The sequence below is a fragment of the Chrysochloris asiatica genome, unplaced genomic scaffold (genome assembly GCF_000296735.1).
Source record: "Chrysochloris asiatica unplaced genomic scaffold, ChrAsi1.0 scaffold00067, whole genome shotgun sequence".
NCBI classification, from domain to species: Eukaryota; Metazoa; Chordata; class Mammalia; order Afrosoricida; family Chrysochloridae; genus Chrysochloris; species Chrysochloris asiatica.
In genome coordinates this window covers 7,401,113-7,422,182 of record NW_006408585.1, presented here as the reverse complement: position 1 = coordinate 7,422,182, position 21,070 = coordinate 7,401,113, and the positions used below count along the sequence as shown (strand labels likewise).

General features: G+C 38.4%; 1 protein-coding gene across 1 annotated transcript in view; it reads left to right on the top strand.

Annotated features, from left to right (window-relative positions):
* Positions 1 to 6,961: 6,961 nt before the first annotated feature.
* The window catches only part of PCNXL4 (pecanex-like 4 (Drosophila)), a 29,205-nt gene continuing 15,096 nt past the window's right edge, over positions 6,962 to 21,070 (top strand). The window contains exons 1-5 of the mRNA XM_006864591.1: positions 6,962 to 7,650; positions 12,639 to 12,818; positions 12,910 to 13,424; positions 14,230 to 14,330; positions 14,455 to 14,577. Of these exons, the coding sequence (XP_006864653.1) occupies positions 6,962 to 7,650; positions 12,639 to 12,818; positions 12,910 to 13,424; positions 14,230 to 14,330; positions 14,455 to 14,577 (1,608 nt within the window). The remainder of the gene's footprint in view (positions 7,651 to 12,638; positions 12,819 to 12,909; positions 13,425 to 14,229; positions 14,331 to 14,454; positions 14,578 to 21,070) is intronic.

Genomic DNA, 21,070 nt, shown 5'->3' with positions numbered 1-21,070 from the left:
AGGCAACTACTATTCTACTTTTTGTCTCTGTTGTTTGTTAATTTGGGAAATTTCATATACAAGCATACCTCAGAGATATTACGGGTTTGGTTCCAGACTACTGCAGTGAAGTGAATATCACAATAAAGTGAGTCATATGAATTTTTTGGTATTACAGTACATATAAGCATTATGCTTATGTTATACAGTATCGTAGTAAATGTGCAATAGCATTATGTGAAAGTTTGAAATATTGTGAGAATTACCAAAATGTGGTATAGCGACATGAAGTGCACACATGCTTCTGGAAAAGTGGCACTGATAGACTTGCTTGTGGAGGGCTTGCCATATTGTATAAAGTGTAACAAAATGACATATGCTAGTAGATGGAAAAACCAAAACCAACCCAGTGCCATCAAGTTTATTCTGACTCAGAGCAACCCTATAAAACGGAATTGTTGTTCAATGCTGTTTAGTCAGTTCAAATCCATAGCCACCATGTATAGGGTTTCTGAGAAGTGGCTGGTGAGCTTGAACCAGTGACCTTGCGGTTCAAACCAACTTTGCAGTCCAGCGCATTAACCCACAGCACCATACCAGGAGTCCGTTAAGACTGAGTTGTTGTTGTTGTGAGGTGCCATCGAGTCGGTACCAACTCTTAGCGACTCTATTATGCACAATAGAACAAAATACTGCCCAGTCCTGGACCAACCTCACAATTGTTGCCATACTTGAGCCCATTGATGATGCCACTTTGCCATTCCATCTCTCTGTGGTTTTTCCTCTTTTCTCTGACTTTCCACCTTACCAAACATGATATCCTTCTCTAGCAACTGGTCCCTCCTAACAATATGTCTGAAGTGTGAGAGACGAAGTCTGGCCATCCTGGCCTCCAAGGAGCACTCTGGCTGCACTTCTTCTAACAAGATCTGTTAGTTCCTTTGGCAGCCCCTGGCACTTTCAATATTCTCCTCCAACACCATAACTCAAAAGCATCAATTCTTCTACAGTCTTCCCTATTCACTGTCCAGGTTTCACATGCATATGAGGTTACTGAAAATACCGTGTGGCTTGGGTCAGGTGCACCTTAGACCTCAAGCTGACATCTTTGTTCTTCAACACTTTAAAAAGGTCTTGTGCAGCAGATTTGCCTAATGCAATATGTGCTGCTTCCATGAGTGTTGATAATTGATCCAAGAAGAATGAAGTCCTTGACAACTTGATAAGAATGTTATTTATTGGTCCAGTCGTGAGGATTATTGTTTTCTTTATATTGAGATGCAATCCATACTGAAGGCTGTGCTCTTTGATCTTCATCAGTAAATATCTTAAGTCCTCTTCCCTCTTCGCTTTTAGCCAGCAAGGTTGTATCATCTGCATATCACAGGTTGTTAATGAGTCTTCCTCCAATCCTGATGCCACGTTTTTCTTCATAGAACCCAAACTTCTCAGATTATTTGCTCAGCATACAGGTTGAATAAGTATGGTGAAAGAATACAACCCTGTCGTACTTATTTTTTCTTTCTTTCTTTCTTTCTTTCTTTCTTTCTTTCTTTCTTTCTTTCTTTCTTTCTTTCTTTCTTTCTTTCTGTTTTTATTGTGAATTACATGTTAGTTTACATGGGTAAGCATTATCTTTACATTCATCCTATCGAACTTTGTTTCATCGCAATGATCACAATCCCCTGCATGTGTCATCAGACACCCAAAGGGTACACCCCACACTCCTGCTCCCCGGCCACCAGCACACAACCCCTCTCCCTCCCTGAGTCCAGAGTTCCCAGCCGTTCCTTCTGTCCACGTTATTGCCTTTGCCTCTATCCCTAGTGATACTGCCTCTCCTACACGATATCATACTTTGCTTTTTTTCCCTTAATGGTTCTAGGGATCTCCACTCCTGGACTGCAAAATCAGCTAGCTCCTCCCCTCCTTTTGTTACCAAACATTTACCTTTCCAACACTCACTGTCAAACCTGATAGCAATCATTTCCTATTGAACCACAGGAGTCCTTTCCCCTTCACCTTTTATCAACCCCATGTTGGAAACAATTCAGTGGAGGTTCTACCTTTCCCTCTATCCTATGGACTTGGTTCCCTATTTAAAGCTTGTAAGCCAATCAATTCTTGCCTTTGTAGTCCCCCCATTTTGAGTAGCCAATGTCTAAATTCCCCCTCCCTGTCGACCTTCAGTATGGATTACATCTAAATGTAAAGAAAACAAAAATCCTCACCACTGGACCAATAAACAACATTCTTATCAATGGAGAAAAGATTGAAGTTATCAAGGACATCATTCTTCTTCTATCAACTATCAACACTCATGGAAGCAGCAGTCAAGAAATCAAAGGATGTATTGCGTTACACAAATCCGCTGTACAAGACCTTTGTAAAGTGTTGAAGAGCAAAGATGTCAGCTTGAAGACTAAGGTGCGCCTGACCCAAGCCATCGTATTTCCAATAACCTCATATGCATGTGAAAGTTGGACAGTAAATAAGGAAGATCGTAGAAGAATTGATACTTTTGAGTTATAGTATTGGAGGAGAATATTGAAAGTGCCTGCTGCCCATAGAACCAACAGATCTTGTTAGAAGAAGTGTAGCCAGAGTGCTTCTTGGAGGTCAGGATGGCCAAATTTCGTCTCTCATACTTCAGACATGTTGTCAAGAGGGACCAGTTGCTAGAGAAGGACATCATGTTTGGTAAGGTGGAGGGTCAGAGAAAAAGAGGAAGATCCCCAGCGAGATGGAATTGCTAAGTGGCACTATCAGTGGGCTCAAGCGTGGCAACAGTAGTGAGGTTGGCCCAGGGATCGGGCAGTTTTTATTCTGCTGTGCGTAAGGTCGCCATGAGTCGGTACCAACTCGGTGTCACCTAACAACAACAAAAGCATGAAATGTATTTTTTCGGTTTAAACACGAAACCGCTTTCAAAATACTTTTCAAAATCTGCACTGTTTGTCTATGGCATGGGATTCGATTAAGACTTTCCTCACTTAATACTTAATTTTGAAAGAAACTCTTGTCAACCCAGTTCAGTTCATTGTGAGTAAGCTGTGTGCTGTGCGGGAGGGGAGGGGCTGGGCTCCGGGGAAAGGAGCAGAAGCATCAGCTGGGCCTGCTGCACATTTATGATCTCTGGGGTGATCTTGGCCACTTCCTACTGTCTCAAGTTTCCATAGGGAATGGATGCTAGCAGTTTGTATTCTAGTATTAGATGTTTGGGAAGGCAAAACATAGAACCAACAACTCGTTGTTCCAGTTATAAAGTGCTGCCAATACCTGAATATGTCCTTGACCTATCCTGTCCTCATTCCCATCCAGTCATAGGTCTCTCACATACCAATTCCTGTGAATTCACAGAAAAAGATCCACCAAAATAACATTTTGTAGGTCCAAGGAGATTTTAATAGGTGCTTGCTCTTTCTTATTTTTAAGATTTTCTTTTCAGATACTTGGGCAGGTTTTTCAGATTTTCCTTCCTTCCTTTTTTTTTGAGGTAGTAAGATGAGGTTTCTTCTCCTGTAAAGATTTATGGTCTCGGAAACCCTATACAGCTTCACTGTGAGTCAGAACCTATGCAGCCGCACACGCCACTGTGTTTCGTGGCATGCTTTCTTGTTGATGTACCCTTATTTCTGATGATATTTTTTAACTTCACAGATGTCCCAAAACCTTTAGTATGCTAGTATGCATTGTAATTCTTCAAGATGGTAGTTTAGTGTACAGCTTTTCAAACTTCTTTTCAAGAAACATTCTGTGGTTCGAATGCTCCTGTGCTCTTTAGGCTTTTTTTATATTCCATTAAAATAAATCACCATCGCAGTTTCCTGCCCCAGTTTTCTGAGGCTTCTTGAGAGAACAGCGGTTTTCTTGGTACTCCTGGTACTTGATTGTTCCTTCTTCATTTTGTCCTGTGCTTGCTATTCTGTCTGTGCCCCTCTCTCTGGGTATGAACTGGCTCCTTCTTTCCTGATGCGGAAGAGATTAATAGGACAAATTAAAATTACACTACTGACATATTAGCATTCTCTGGCTGACTTCTTCACAGGCAAAACCCGGCCACATTTCTCTCTCGAGCCTGTCGTGTTGCTGTGTTGCTTTGAGATAATACTGTTCTAGGCAGAATCTAATTTGAACCAATAATACACCAGAAAATGCCATTTTTATTCCACTATTTCTGTTAAGTGCCGTGGAGGCGGTTCCGATTTAGGGTTTCCAAGGCATGTTTAAAAATATTTTGTGGGAGCAGAAAGCCTGCCTGATGTTTTTCCCATGGATTTTTATTATGTAAAATCACAATGAAAATAAAAGATGATATTTTCCAAAATGTTTCAAACTGGGAATAAGAAATTTATGGTTTTGCTTTTCCTTGAGTAAGGGAAGCACAAAAAGTTTTCAAAATTGTGAATCCTCGCAGTTTATTTTCAAAGTAGCAATAGCTCATGTATTTCATATTTGATCATATTTTAAGTTATGTCATTAGTGTATTGCATTCTTCTCTGTGCCAAGATATTTTGCTAAGCATCGTGGAAAGTCAGGAAACTCTTAAGATTAGGGTCCTACCGACAAATAATTTATTATTATTCCAGAAAAGAGATACACATGAAAAGATAACATATAAAGAGGTAAATACTACAGAAAATCATTGAAAGAAATGCTATATGTTAATATATGTTACAAGATGTTGTTACTGTTCTTAAGTGTCCTTGAGTCAGTTCCAACTCATAGTGACCCTGTATAGGGTTTCCAAAGAGCGGCTGGTGAGCTTGAACCACCAACCTTGTGGTTCAAAGCAACCTTTCAGTTCAGCGCATTAACCCTCAGTGTCATTGCTTGTGTTACACAGATTGAAGAGACAAAACTAGACCAATGTGCTCTGCAAAAATCTCAGAAAGCATTATACCAAGTGTTGAAAATTGACTTTGATTATCAACTAGGTAGTTATTGTTGTTAAGTGCCGTTGAGTTAGTTCTGACCCATAGCGACCCTGTATAGGGTTTCCGAGGAGCAGATAGTGAGCTTGAACTGCCAACCTTGTGCAGTTCAAACAGCTTTGTAGTCTGGCACATTACCCCACAAAGCTACACCAGGACTCCATCAATTAGGTAGTGGGGGAGTATAGTGACTCTGTAGGATAAGCACTGGACCATGAACCACAAGGTTAGTGGTTTGAGCCTATAAGCTCAGAGAGAAAGATGAGGCTTTCTGCTTCAGCAATGATTTACAGCCTCGGAAACCCTATGCAAAGTCATTATGAGTTGGAACCAACCAATGGCACTTAACAGCAACTCAGTTAGGGAAATTAGGAAGGGGCATCTTAAGCAAAGCAGGAGAGGGCATGAGCAAAAGCACCCAGGAGGAATAGCCCAGGTTGTGTTTGTAGGGCCATAGGGTTGAGCTTTCTGGAGGTCAGCTGGTAATTTGAAAAGAAGCAGCACACACAGCTTAGTATCTGTTCTGAGCGTTTTCTGGAAGATGTAAGGGAATAGGTGTTTACATTTTAAAGAATGTCTAGCAGTATCACAGGACTCCTGTGTGGCACTGTAGGATCAGCACTGAACTTTGAACCACAAAGTCAGCAGTTTAAACCCACCAGCTGCACCTCGGAAACCCTGTGCAGTGTCACCATGAATGAGAACAGAATCCGACAGTACTTAACAACAACAATAGCAGGTGCACTAAGGCAGTAATTCTTGAAGGTGACCCCAAAACCTTTCATGGTGTCCAGAAGTTCTCTAGGGCTGATACTGGTTTGGTAGAACTGATGGAAAAAAGGCTATTTTAAGATGGCTTTAAGTTTTTCTATTTTTAACTCAACAACATATGGTCACAGAGGTAATATTTTGTTAGCTGATCTTTTATCAAGCAACTGTTTTTCCAAAATAAGTTGTTGAGTATATCCCAGGAACAGGAAAAGTTAAAAGAGAAGAGAATCCCATGTGATTTGAAAATTAAATTTTTATAGCTCTTACATGAAAATAATTGTGTGACTAAAACATGCACAAGTCTGTTGTTGTGTCATGCTTCCCTAATTCTGGTAGGCTCTGGAAAGAAACTAAGCAGACTTTAGAAATGACTTGTTTAGTGACTTGCTCACGGTAATGTAGCTAAGGCATCTACTCTGGCACCTGAAGTCTTTTGCTTTCCAGATCATTGTTCTTCCAACTACATGCTCAGCTGCCAATTGATGTGCAGATTTTTATTCAAATATTATTTTAACAGGATTTAACTTTTAAAATGATGTTTTCAAAAAATCCTAAATTTACTACTATTGTTATGTGATGTAAATAAAATGTCTGTGTCCACGTTCTGATACTATTCCATTTTATAGGAAAGTGCTTGCCACAAACTGGCCCACCACCTCTTGGTAGATAATTGTAATTTTATTGAGACGTAACCATGATTGTTCATTTGTGTGTGTGTTCTCTGTGGCTGCTTTTGTGCTATAACAAATTGAGTCCTTGCGGCAAAGACCATATGGTCTACAAGGCCTAAAATCCTTTTTTTCTTGCCATTTACAGAAAATGTTGCTGACTGCTATAACAAAGGAAAAAGTTTTTAAAACTCAAATGAAAATTTGCTTGGAAATGACCAGTTAAACCACAGGCAAATTTGTGTAGCGAGCACTGACTTTTGGAATTTCCTTTGACTTCAAAATCTGTAAATGTGAGTTAACTTAAGATCTAATTATAGATATTAAGTTCTGGGTCAATTTATTATGGGTATTTTTGTTGTTGTTGTTGTTTTTAATGGAATAGAGCCAGGATTTGTTTAGTACAAGGTATGTTTCAGGCCCTGGGGAGCAGCCGGAGAAGTGAAGTTATAAATCGTGCCCTTGAAGGAACTAACAGTTTAACTGAGGAGAAAATTAGAAATGTATTTTTTTCCATCATATTTTAAGAATGACATTTTTAAAATAGTGATTGTTTTCGTTTTCCTAGAGACTGCTGTTAAAGAAAAGGGTGTAACTAAACTGAGAAGAATGAGTCCAGATGTACCTCTGCTGAATGGTTACAAACAGGACTTCTTTCTGAAGCGCTTTCCACAGACGGTGCTTGGAGGCCCTCGACTCAAATTAGGCTTTTGTGCTCCCCCTTACATCTATGTTAATCAGATTGTCCTTTTTCTGATACCATGGGCTTGGGGTGGAATAGGAACACTTTTGTACCAATTAGACGTCCTGGAAGACTATTACACTGCAGCGTTCTCAGGTGGTCTAATGCTTTTCACTGCATTTGTCATCCAGTTCACAAGTCTGTATGCCAGAAACAAATCTGTAACCGTAGAAAGAATGCTAACCACAGATATCTTGGCAGAGGAAGATGAGCATGAATTTTCAAGTTGTGCTGGTACTGAAACTATCAAATTTCTAATTCCTGGCAAGAAATTTATAGCCAATACAGTTTTTCATTCTGTTCTTGCTGGGGCAGTATGTGGTCTTGGAACATGGTATCTGCTCCCTAACAGAATAACCTTGCTGTTTGGCAGTTTAGGTGGTACTGCTCTCCTGTTTGTCTTTGGCTGGACGACATTATGTATAGGAGAATATTCATTAATCGTAAACACAGCTACAGAGACTGCAACTTTCCAAACACAGGATACTTATGAAATCACTCCTCTTATGAGACCTCTTTATATTTTTTTCTTTGTTTCCGTGGATCTCGCACACAGGTAAAAAGCTATTATACTTTATAACTTGCTTTGTATTTAAGAATACATAGTACAAGAGATCTGTCTGTCTGTGAACTAAAAATCATCAAGACGAGACACACTATTAGATGATAGGCATTTTGTTAATAATATTTCAAATAAAATTAACTAATCTTTCTGTTAAGCTTGCATACTAAAGCACTCATTAAAACTGAATGATTTCTTAAATCCTTGTAATTAACATGTTAGTTGATTTAGTGCTGTTTCAGTGTAAATAAGGAGCATTGAATTTGTATGAGACCCTCGCTGAAATCTGAAAAGAGGTAGAGCTTTCCTATGAGAGGAAGTGAATTTTTTATACATAATTATTTTACACAAATTGAGTGATTTAGATTATTAAATAACGTATTTCTAATTTTATTCTAGTAACAAGAATTTAGGTAGGAATAATGATTTTTTAGCTAATTTGTTACAGAAGAAAGCTGTAAAACAGCATTTTTTTGACAAACAAAATTGTTTGAAAAATTATTTGCTAACCTTTTTTGCTTGCCTTTTCTAAATCTGACTCTTTTCTTTCTCTGTTTCTATAGATTGCAGATTTCTCTTTCCCAGGTTAGTGTCCAGGTAGAACTGTATAGGCATTTAAAAATATTTCACAGTTTATGTTAATGAAACTGACCTATTGGGCAGCGACTGATAAGCCTTAACTCTTCATCTGTTCCAGTTGTGTTACAGTGATAGACCAGAGGACGCTGTGATACCAATATATAGCTCTTAATCCAATCCAACATATGAGGGGAGAAATTAATTTCTAGGAAATTGATTTAAAATAGTTTCTTAGTAGCCTACCTTTTACTACTAAGATATATTATAATTAAGTGCTTGTTTTTTTAAAACAACAGTAAATTTCAGTGTAAATGTGGATGTATACATATGATCTCGTGAATAAGATTTTACTTTATAAGTTTATTATTTTCAGAATGCATTTTCTTGAGTTAACATCTCACTGTGTCATTTCTGAAAACAGAATTTAAATTCATAACATAATACAGTGTGGCATTTAAAATGATACCCTAGGTTATTTAAGGAGCACTGGTAGCGTAGTGGTTATAAAATGAGCTGTGAACCTCAGGGTCAGCAGTTCGAAACTACCAGCTGTTCCGCGGGAGAAAGATGAGGCTTTCTGCTCCTGTAAAAATTTGCAGCCTTGGGAACCCTGTGCAGGGTCGCTATGGGTCGGAACCGACGCCACGGCACATAACCACCATCATCACCACCAGGTTATTAAAAAAAATTTTTTAATCTGCTAATTTGTAGTGTGGTTGTCATGAAATTTTTGCTTTACTTATTTCTAAATTAAAGAGTATCAGAATAATTTTTACTAAAGTCTAGTTGAAGTCCTGTTGTGGTGCTGTAGGATAAGCTCTCGACTGCAAGGTCGGTTTGAACAGCCAAGTTAGTGGTTCAAACTCACCAGCCACACCTTGGAAACCCTATACAGGGTCGCTATGAGTCAGAACCAACTTGACAGCACTTAACAACAAGAAGTTGGGTTGAAGATATAGTTCTAATGTTTAAAATTGCAATCATGGTAAAAAGGTTGTTTTCAGTTATAACTAAGAGACGGGCAGCTCTTAAATCTGTAAAAGGAAAACTTGACATATTTGTGCAGAATACCTCTCACTCCATTTATAGAAAATGGTAGCTTATAGTTAATATAATCAAGTTACTCTCTATGCAGTAGGTATTATGCTACAGCTAAGTGATTTATGAAATACATATACTTTTCAGATGTATCCTAGCTTCCTGATTTGGACAGTTGTCAGATACATCAAACTCTGTCTTAGTGTTTGTCTTAGTTATCTAGTGCTGTTATAATAGGAATCCCACAAATGGGTGACTTTAATAAACAGACATTGATTTTCTCCCAATTTAGAAGGCTTAGAAGTTCAAATTCAGGATGCTGTCCTGGTCTCATCAGAGCTTTTACTTCTAGGCAGTCTCTCTGTGGCTTGACATCCCTCTTCCTCCATCTAGGCTTCTCTTGCTTGTGGTTTAATCTCTTTTAGATCTCAAAAAAAGAGATTTCGTTAAAACACACCCTACGCTAATCATGCCTCGTTAGCATGACAGAAGACACCCAAATGGAATGATAACTACAGACATAGAGACCTGATCCGTTAGGATTATTACACATAATTTTTGGAGGATGCAAGTCATTCCCTAAAACAAAAGACAGCCCCACAGTGCAGTATTCTTCTCTTTTTACCATTCTTTATTATACCCAGTACTATTGATTAGTAATTTCAAATAACTATTTTATTAACAACAAGCATTGAATCTATCAAATCAGAAATTATTTGAATGAAAGATGCATATTTACATCATCTAAGGGACCCTGTAGAACAGACTGGAACTGTTTCTTATGGTTTCCAAGACTAAAAACCTTTTCTGGAGCAGACAGCTTCAGCTTTCTTCCACAGAGTAGCTGGTGGGTTTAAACTACCTACCTTGTGTTTAACAGCCCAATGCTAACCCCCCAACACCACCAGGGCTCTATTAGCTGCTATAAAGAACATCTTTTTTTCTTGGCATGTGGATCTTACTGTATAAAATTTGTAATGTTTTTGTAGTATATTAGGTTCAAAGCAAGGAGCTCTGGTAGCATAGTGGTTGCAAGTTGGGCTGCTAACCTCATGGTCAGCAGTTGGAAACTACCAGCTGTTCCACGGGAGAAAGATGAAGCTTTCTGCTCTCGTAAAGATTAACAGCCTCGAAAACCCTTTACAGGGTCGCTATCAGTCAGAACTGACTCCACGGCACAGCACCACTACCACCACCACAAGGTTCACAGCAAACTTTTTTGTTTTGTTTTTTTCTTGAAGGCTGAGGTGGGTGTTTTTTTTTTTTAACCTTATAAAATCTGTTACATCTGTTATATTATCAGAAATGGGATTTAAATATTTTTTCCATACATAAGAACTAACCCAATAACCATCTATTTAGGACTGAGTTAAATACCATAGAAGAGTAATTACAATATTTGTGGTTACTTTAATTACATTGTGCTTTATTTATGATACCCTTAAATACAAATAGTCTGTCCTTGCTTATTGTTTACTTCATGAGCAAAAAGAAGGAGATTTGGGGTAAAACTGAATTTGGGTAAAATATTTCCTAAGTACAGTCGTCCCTTGGTATTTGTGGGTAATTGATTCCAGGACCCCCAGCAGATACCAAAATTTTGAGATACTCAAGTTGATTCTGACTCTTGGCGACCTTATGCACATTAGAATGAAACACTGCCTGCTTCTGTATTCAAATACTTTATAAATACCTTATGTAAAATGCTCGGGTATCTTCTATAAAATGGTGTAGTATTTGCATAGACCCTACACACATTTTACTATATACTTTAAATGCTCTCTAGATTACTTCTGATGCCTAATGTAATATAAATGGTGTGCAGACAGCATTACATGCTCCCTCTTAGCCTCTGGGGGCTTGCTTTGACCACTAATTACCTCCTTTCTCTCACCCTTTCCCCTAATACTTCCATCAGCAGATGGTTGAATATACAGATTCGCAACCTGTAGATATGAAGGGCTGACTATATATATTCTTTTTCACAGAATGTCTTATTCTTGAGTATGTTAGCAAGAGAGAAAAATTGTGTAAATCTTCATGTTTTCCTTGACCTTCCTGTGGCTTAATTTTGTTGTTGTTACTTCAGTGCTTTCCTTTTAGAATTAAATGAATTTATCTTAATACTACACGATAGAAAGTATTGTCAGTAATTTTAGCACCACATTGTTAACCTTGCGTTCATTAATTCTCTGCTTATAAAAAGTGTGAAGGACATACATTACGAGGCCGAGTACATTAGCTGGTATGATCCTGGTATCTGTGTGAACAAACACATGATGCCATTGTTTTATCTATAGCTGCTATCCATTTGCTCCTGGGCTGTCAGCATACATTTAAGTGGGTAATTGTTGCAGACATTGTCGTTCTCCTTGACTTTGATTCCAGGAGCTTGAGTATTCAAGTGCTGTTAGACTATAAGTTAGGGAGATTTCATTTTCTCTTGAAAGTTCTCTTTGGAACCTAAATACTTTTACCCTGACCTTTTTGATCTCCAGAGAATGTGGGTGGCTAGCCTTACTCTAGAAAGAAAAATAGTGATAATATTGATCCTTCTATGCTTTAAGTTTTTATTTATTTGAAATAGCTTTAATGATGTTAAATGATCAGTGCAGTACTAAGTGCCAATTTCTCTGTTGATGGTAGAGGCAAATCTTAAGTTATGAGGGAATCGTGTTGCATATATTTATATACTTAAATCCAAACCACTACTTAATAAGATAGAAACAGTGTTATAAATGCAAGTTAAGTTCCAAAACTAATTCTCAGACATTCATCACCTCAAGTTGCTGCCTTTGATGTTAATACTGACTTGAAGTTGTGGGGCTGAATATAGGGCAGGGCAGGACAGAATAGGAGGGAGAGAAGAGCTAACCACTGAGATGTGAGTGTCCCGAGGCTTTAGCTTTCTTAGAGTTACTTGCTATTTAAAAATAAAAATTTTAAACTCTAAAGAATCTTTGGAAGAATTTCAGCCAGTAAAAGTCATACATTGAGGGAAGGAACAGTTTTACCCTGGGCTCAGCTGTTCCGTTTTTACAAATTCCTAAATTTACTAGTCAGTGATGGCTTTTAATTCCATCTTCCTTCTTTCCACATTTGAGCCTGTGTGTTCTCAGAATGCCAAGCTTCTAAACAGTTAAATTGGAATAGTTGCTGGTAGAGGGGAGGGGCCAGGGTCACAGTGTTTATGTGTTGATCTTTGCAAGTTGTGACTAGGAACTTTCTGTTAGTCCTTTGGTTATGAAGTAGGTACAGTGGGAGTGGGAGGATGTATGGGTTATTCAGTGCTATTTTGCTTTTCCTAAAAGGGTTCTCTTGTATGTATTTTCATGTATGATTTAAATGTTTTCTTTTTCTTATAGGTTTATGATCAATATGCCAGCTTTAGAACAAATGAATCAGATTTTACACATCTTGTTTATATTCTTACCCTTTCTCTGGGCACTGGGGACTCTGCCCCCACCTGATGCACTTTTGTTATGGGCATTGGAGCAGGTTTTAGAGTTTGGCCTTGGAGGCTCACCCATGTCAACTCACCTACGGTAACTTTTAAAACATTGAAGTTATATGTAACTCATTTTTGTAGAACATTGTTCGTTTCGAGCAAATCTTTGTTTCTTTTTTCCTTTGCAGATTATTAACAATGTTCATCATTTCTGCTGGAGCAGCTGTGATATCGTATTTCATTCCCAGCACTGTTGGTGTGGTTCTTTTCATGACTGGACTTGGGTTCTTACTGAGTCTTAACCTAAGTGAGATGGGTTTTGCCTTCAAACACAGTATGACCAGACGCAGAGTTAGAGCCAATTCTGAGGCTTTACCCAGTGGTTCAGAAACACAGTTTACATGGAAGGAATGCATCTTCTACATCATTATGTTAGTCTTAGCTCTCGTAGAAACCAGCTTGCTGCATCACTTTGCTGAATTCCCACAAAGTTCCAGAAACAGTCCTCAGACTATTGTTGGCTATATTTTGACGATATTACTTATACTACTGTGGATACTTAGAGAAATTCAAAGCGTCTATATCTTTGGAATTTTCCAAAATCCTTTCTATCCAAAGAATGTGCAAACTGTGACTGTATTCTTAGAGAAGCAAACAAGACTGAGGAAGATTGGTGTTGTCAGACGGATTTTGCTGACTCTCGGTAGGAAGATAAAATCTGACTTTATGTTTTAAACCTATTTAAAAAGTAGGAAAATTAAGAAATTTTCCTATTTGTGTGGTATTCTGCATACAAGGAGCACTGGTAGTGCAGTGTTTAAGCACTCAGTAACTAAACCCACCCGCTGCTCTATGGAGAAAGATGCACCAGTCTGCTTCTGTAAAGCTTTGGTGGTGGTGGTTATGTGCTGTGGAGTCGTTTCCCACTCATAGCAAACCTTCACAGGGTTTCTGAGGCTGTAAATGTTTACGGGAGCAGAATGCCTCATCTTTCTCCCACGGAGCTGCTGGAAGTTTCATACTGCTGACCTTAAGGTTGCAGCCTGATTTCGTAACCACTACTCTACCAGAGCCTTGGAAATCCTATGGGGCAGTTCTACTCTGTCCTATAGAGTCATTATGAGTTGGAATCTACTCAGTGGCAACAGGCTTAGGCTTTTGGTTTGTATTACAAAGATTCATATACACAAGTATGTTGTTTGTTAAGTGCTGTTGAGTCAGTTCTGACTCATAACGACCCTATGTAAGGTTTCTGAGGAACAACTGGTGGATTTGAGCTGTGGACTTTATGGTTCGCAGTCTAGCATTTATCCTACAGTGCCACACCAGGAATCTATTTACCTGTATATACTATCAGTATTGTGTCCTTTTATGTTTTGATTTTTGCCTTATCAGTTTTCTAAGTTAATTGTTTAAATTACTCATAAAAGATTCTTATGTTTGCCATAATAAAACATAGTAGAAGGGCTTACTTTGTCTTAATTAAGTTTGTCCCTCTTTTGTTTCAGTGTCACCTTTTGCTTTGATAGCATTTCTTTCATTGGACAGTGCCTTGCAAAGGCCCCACTCTGTGGCTGTCTCCATTGGATTCACGAGAGCTTTTAGAATGGTAATCCTAATATGTATTTAAAAGTATTTTCCGGTTGCTGAGTTTGACCTTTATTAAGTTTACATTACGTTTGCTTAGATTATCACATTCTACATAGTAAAAGTGGATAATTTGTATACTGCAGGTATGGCAGAATACAGAAAATGCTTTACTGGAGACAGTGACAGTATCAGTGATACAATCATTGCTCTTTGATAAAGACTTATGGTGGAACAGAAGCCTGGATACAGGAATTAGACTCTTACTGGTAAGTGTCTTTTTTTTTAAAGCAGCTCTAGTGAGTTATATTGCATATACCATAACATTTATCCATTTAAAGTGTATAATAGTGGTGGAGAGTCATAGTTTTGCAGTCATCAAAGGAATCTAATGTTAGAACATTTCAGCATCCCAGAAAGAAACTTGTACATGTTTATTGTCCTTGCCCATTAGGACTCCATCACACTCACACCTCCGTCACGTCACCATTAGTCGACTTTCTATCTCTGTATTGACATAGTCTACACATTTTGCCACTCCTCTGTCAGTTTGTTGTCCTCCGGTGGCTGTGTGTTGCTGTGATGTTGGAAACTGTGCCACTAGTAATAGAAATATCAGCAGGATCATCTCAGGTGGACAGGTTTCATTGCAGTTTCCAGAGTAAGACAAGGATGTAAGAGAAGGGGCTACTTTTGAATGGTTAGCCACTGACAGTCTTAGGAATAGCAGCAGAACAGTGTCACATAATAGTGCCGGAAGATGAGCCCCTCAGGTTGGAAGGCACGCAAAATACAACTTGGGAATGAGCTGCCTCCTCAAAATCGAGTTGACCACAATGACGTGAATAGAGCCCATCTTTCAGGACTTTTCATTTGCTGATGGGGAACAACTCACATGAGAAACAGCTACAAACGTCCATTCATAATCCTAACATGGAATGTACAAAGTATGAATCTTAGAAAATTGGACGTTCTCAAAAATGAAATGGAACACATAAAGATGGATATTCTTAGGCAGTAGTGAGCTGAAATGGACTGTTATTGGTCATTTTGAATCTGTAAATCATATGGTTTACTGTATCAGAAACAACAAATTCAAGAGGAAAGGTGTTGCATTCATCATCAAAAAGAATACTTCAAGGTCTGTCTTGAAGTACAGTGCTGTGTGTGATAGGATAATATCCGTACATCTAAAGGAAGACCAGTTATAACTATTATTATTTAAATTTATGCACCAACTACTAAAGCCAGTGATAATGTAATTGAAGCATTCTTTCAACATCTTCAGTCTGAAATTGATCACACATGAAATGTATATGCATTGATAATTACTGGTGAGTAGAATGCAAAAGTTGGAAACAGAGGAAGGATCAGTAGTTAGAAAATCTGGTCTTGGTGATAGAAATGATGCTGGAGATTGTATGATAGAATTTTGCAAGGCCAGTGACTTGACTTACTTGCAAATACCTTTAGTCAATAACATAAAAGGCAATAATATACATGGACCTCACCAAATGGAATACACAGGAGTCAAACTGACTACATCTATGCAAGAGACAAGATGTAGTCAGTTTGATACCTGTGTATTCCATTTGGCATCTATGGAAGAGACAAGGAGCTCTGGTAGTGTAGTGGTAACAAATCGGGCTGCTAATCTCAGGGTCAGCAGTTCGGAACTACCAGCTGTTCTGTGGGAGAAAGATGAGGCTTTCTGCTCCCGTAAAGATTTACAGCCTCGGAAACCCCATGTAGGGTTGCTATTAGTTGGAACCGACTCCATGGCACATAACAACATTGAAGAGACAGTGGAAAATAGCCACAACGGGGACAGGGACAGACTGCAGAACAGACAGACTATCAATTGCTCATTTGCAAGTTCACACTGATGCTGAAGAAAATTAAAACAAGTTCATAAAAGCTAAAACATTTCCACCTGAATTAGAAACCATTTCAAGAACAGACTTGATGAATTAGACACTAATGTCCAAAGACCAGAAGAGTTATGAGATGACATCAAGAGCATCATATAGGAAGAAAGCAAAAGATCATTGAAAAGAAAGGAAAAAGACCTGGTGTGATGCCATCCTGCACGGCTGTTTCAGTAGCAATAACCCGGTTCTCTCCGCCGTTCTTCTCTATCACCTAAGTGCGCACCCTCACCCCATGGAGGATTCCATGGATATGGGTGTGAGCCCTCTGAGCCCTCAAAACGATCTTTTTGGTTGTGAAGTAAAAGCTGATACAGATGATCACTTTAAGGTGGATGATGATGACAATGAGCACCAGTTACCTTTAAGAATGGTCAGTTTAGAGGTTGGTGCAAAGGATGAATTGTACACTGTTGATGCGGAGGCAATGAATTATGAAGGGAGATGAATCAGAGTCACACTGGCAACTTTGGAAATGTCTGAGCAGCCAGCAGTCTCCCTTGGAGGCATTGGATGTGGCTCAGGGCCTTTGCATACTAGTGGACAGCACTTTGTAGCTGTGGAGGAAGGTGCAGAGTCAGAGGATGAAGTGGAGGAGGACGTGAAACCCTTCAAGTGTATCAGGTAAGCGGTGTGCCCCTGCAAGTGGTAATAAGGTCGCACAGAAAAAAGTAAAACTTTCTGCAGATGAAGATGATTATGATGATGATTTTGGTGATGATGAAACTGAAAAGTTCCAGTGAAGAAATCTATATGGGAAACTCCAGCTAAAAATGCACAAAAATCAAGCCAGAGTGGAAAAGACTCAAAACCATCAACACCAAGATCAAAAGGTCAAGACTCTTTAAAAAAAAAAAACAGGAAAAATGACAAAAGGACCTAGTTCTGCAGAAGATAATTAAAATAAAAATGCATGCAAGTATAGAAAAAGTACATTGAGCAGCCCTGGGCACTACTGATAAATTAAGCCCAAAGAAGGGGAAAGGAAAAGGAGACAAATACAGTCCAGACAGTATCATCAGCAATCCAGACTGAAGGCTTCTGTTTTACTCTCAATCCCCTTTCCTGACTTGCCAATCACCCACGGCCCCTTACAGGCTGGAAGAAATCTCATTCTTCATTTCCTAAATGATGTATTTCCCTAGCTGTTCAATAAATATTTGTATAAAATGAAGGGGGAAAAAAAGACAGAAAAGCCCAAAATGAATGTTTGAAGAGATTCTGAAACTTGCTTTGAGGGCAGAGAAACTAAAGCAAATGGAAACAATGAGGAAGTAAAAGAGCTGAACAGAAAATGTCAAAGGGCAGTTCAAGGTGACAAAGCCAAGTATAATTAAATGTATAATTAAAAGACCTGGAATTAGAAAATCAAAAGGGATGAACATGCTCAGCATGCCTCAAGCTGAAAGACTGAAGGAAAAATTCAAGCCTCAACTTTGAAATATTGAAGGATTCTATGGGCAAAATATTGAATAATGTAGAAAGCATCAAAAGAATATGGAAGGAATTCAGAGTCACTATACCAGAAAGAATTGGTCAATGCCATTTCAGGAGATAGCATATGATCAAGAACTGATGGTAAAGGAGGAAAAAGTTGAAGTTGTACTTAAGTCATTGGCGAAAAACAAGGCTCCAGTAACTGACAGAATACAAATTGAAAGGTTTCAACAAACTGATGCTGCCCTGGAGATGCTATTCATCTATACCAAGAAAACTGGAATACAGCTACCTGGACAACCTATTAGAAGTGATCCTTCTTTGTGCTCATTCGTAAGAGAAGTGACTCAATGGAATGTGGAAATTGTCGAACAATATTTAATATCACCTGCAAGTAAAATTTTGCTGATGATAATTCAAAAATGCTTGTAAGAATACATTGACAGGGAACTGCCAGAAATTCAAGCTGGATTCACAAGAGGATATGGAATTAGATATATCACTGAAATACACAGAAATCAAATTGACTACATCTGTGTAAAAAGATGGTGGAAAAGCTCCACATGATGAGCCAAAACAAGGCCAGGGGCAGACTGTAGAACAGACCATCAATTACTTATATGCAAATTCAGGCTGAAATTGAAGTACATGAAAACAGGTCCATGAGAGCCAAAATATGACTTTGACTATATCCCACCTAAATTTAGAGATCATCTGAAGAGCAGATTTGATTTATTAGACACTAATGACTTAAGATTTGTGGTATGACATCAAGGTCATTGAGAAGAGAAAAGGAAAAGACCAAAATAATGTTCGAAGAGACTCTGAAATTTGCTTTCCATCATAGAGATGCTAAAGCAAAACGAAGAAGTGAGGAGGTACAAGAGCTGAACAGAAAATTGTAAAGGTCAACTCTAGAAGCCAAAGTCAAATACTATAACAAAATTTGCAAAGACCTGTAGTTAGAAAATCAAAAGGAAAGAACACACTCAGCATTTCTCAAGCTGAGGGAACTGAAGAAAAAATACAAACTTCGACTTGTAGTACTGAAGGATTCTATGGGCAAAATACTGAAGGATGAAGCAAGCATCAAAAGAAGATTGAAATCTGTCAACAAAGGTGAAATCGCTTTGATACCCATTCGAGTAAAGTTTTACTAAAGGTAATACAGAAACAGCTGCAACCAGACATTTTCTGGGAACTTCCAGAGGTTCAAGTCCATTTCAGAAAAGGACATGGAACGAAAGATATCATTGCTGACGTCAGATGGATCTTGGCTGAAAGCTTTATTGACTACACAGAGGCTTTCAGTTGTGTGGATCATGACAAGCTATGGACAACATTGTGAAGTATGAGTGTTCTGTAACAATTATGCTCATAAGGAACCTTTACATAGACCAAGAAGCAGTTGTTCGAACAGAACAGGGAACCACCAAATGGTTTAAAATTAGGCAAAGTGTGCGTCAGGATTATATTCTTTCACCATACTTCTTCAGTCTATATGCTGAGCACATAATCCAAGAAGCTGAATTATATGAAGAAGAATGTGGCATCAAGAATGGAGGAAGGCTCATTAACAACCTGTGATATGCAGATGGTACAATCTTACTTGCTGAAAGCCAAAAGGACTTAAAATTCTTATTGATGAAGATCAAAGACCACAACCTTCTGTCTGGATTGCACCTCAATGTAAAGAAAACAAAAATCTTCACCACTGGGCCAATAAATAACATTCATATAAATGGAGAAAAGATTGAGGTTGTCATTGACTTCATTTTTCTTGTATCAGCCATCAACACCCCTGGATGCAGCAGTCAAGAAATCAAATGTTGTATATTGAATTGGGCAAATCTGCTGCATAAGACCTCTTTAAAGTGTTGAAGAATAAAGATGTCTGTTGGAGGACTAAGGTGCACCTGACCTTAGCCATGGTATTTTCAGTAACCTCATATGAATGCGAAAGTTGGATAGTGAATAAGGAAGACCACAGAAGAACTGATGCATTTGGGTTACTGTATCAGAGGAGAATATTGAATGTATCATGGACTGCCAAAGGAACAAACCAATCTGTGTTGGAAAAAGTACAGCCAGAGTGCTCCTTGAAATCCAAGGTAGCCAGACTTCATCTCTCATACTTTGGACATATTGTCAGGAGACACCAGTCACTGGAGAAAGATATCATGTTTGGTAAAGTGGAGGGTCAGAGAAAAAGAGGAAGACTGAGCGAGATGGATTGGCACAGTGGCAGCATCAGTAGGCTCAAGTGTAGCACAGCGATTGTGAGGTTGGTCCAGAACCAGGAAGTGTTTTGTTACATTGTGCATAGGGTTGTTATGAATCTGTACTGACTCGATGGCACCTAACACCATTTTGTATATAACTTCAATCAATTGAGGTTCTGTTTTATGATGTATTTTATGACGTGACTTATATTCTTTAACCTGTAAGAGAGCTATTGAAAGTAGTAAATGAAATAACATAATTGAAAACATTTCTCAGAGTTGTGGGGCTAAGTTAATCTATTGAAAAAGCCACACATTTTAGATATAAAACCTAGGAAGAGAGGAGAAGGGGGGAAAGTCAGTAATAGAGTGGGAAAAGAGAATTAGACAGGAAAAGAGAGCTCAAGGGGAAAAATGAAACTGAAGAATTTTGTGTTCATACTAGAGTTTAACTATCATTGGTTTATGGTGGCTACTTCTATTCACCTAACACAGTACTCAAACTGGTCAGTTTTTGTTTTTTCCATGAAACATTCCAATTTGAATTCTATGGGTTTCAAGGACTCTAAACCAATGTTGCCACTGCTAGTCTAAGTAACAGAAGAGATATAAAACTGAATGGGTTGGAGGTACAAGATCCTTTGGCCTCTGGACAAAAAGATCTCAGACCCAAAGCCATCATTTTACAGGGTAAGCTGATTTAATGTGTATCCAAAACCTCAAACTCAGTGCTTCTAAACTCCAGAGAATCCACCTCTACACACACACAAATTGATAAAGTCTCCTGTTGTTTCACTGCAATCTAAGCATTTATGTTGGAGAAGAGAACAAGGACGCAGTGCTGCTTCTATCACATAGTCCTCCTTCCCTTTCACAAACCAAACAGTTGATATTTAGCACCTTGGAGGAATGTACCTTTACTGGATTTGTTATTCTTTTGCTATGAAATTGGTATCTTTTAATAGCTTGTTTGGTTTTTCGTTGCAACAAAAGTGATACAGGTTTTGTCATCTATAATTGTACTAAAAATTTAGCATTTTGGTGTGTACCTTTCCAGACTTTGATATTTATAGATATCATGTTTTATTATCAGCAGGAATGAGATCATACACAGTATGCATGTTATGTTGTAGTCTGTAACACCACACCTTGAGCATCTTCTCAGCCATTCTTAC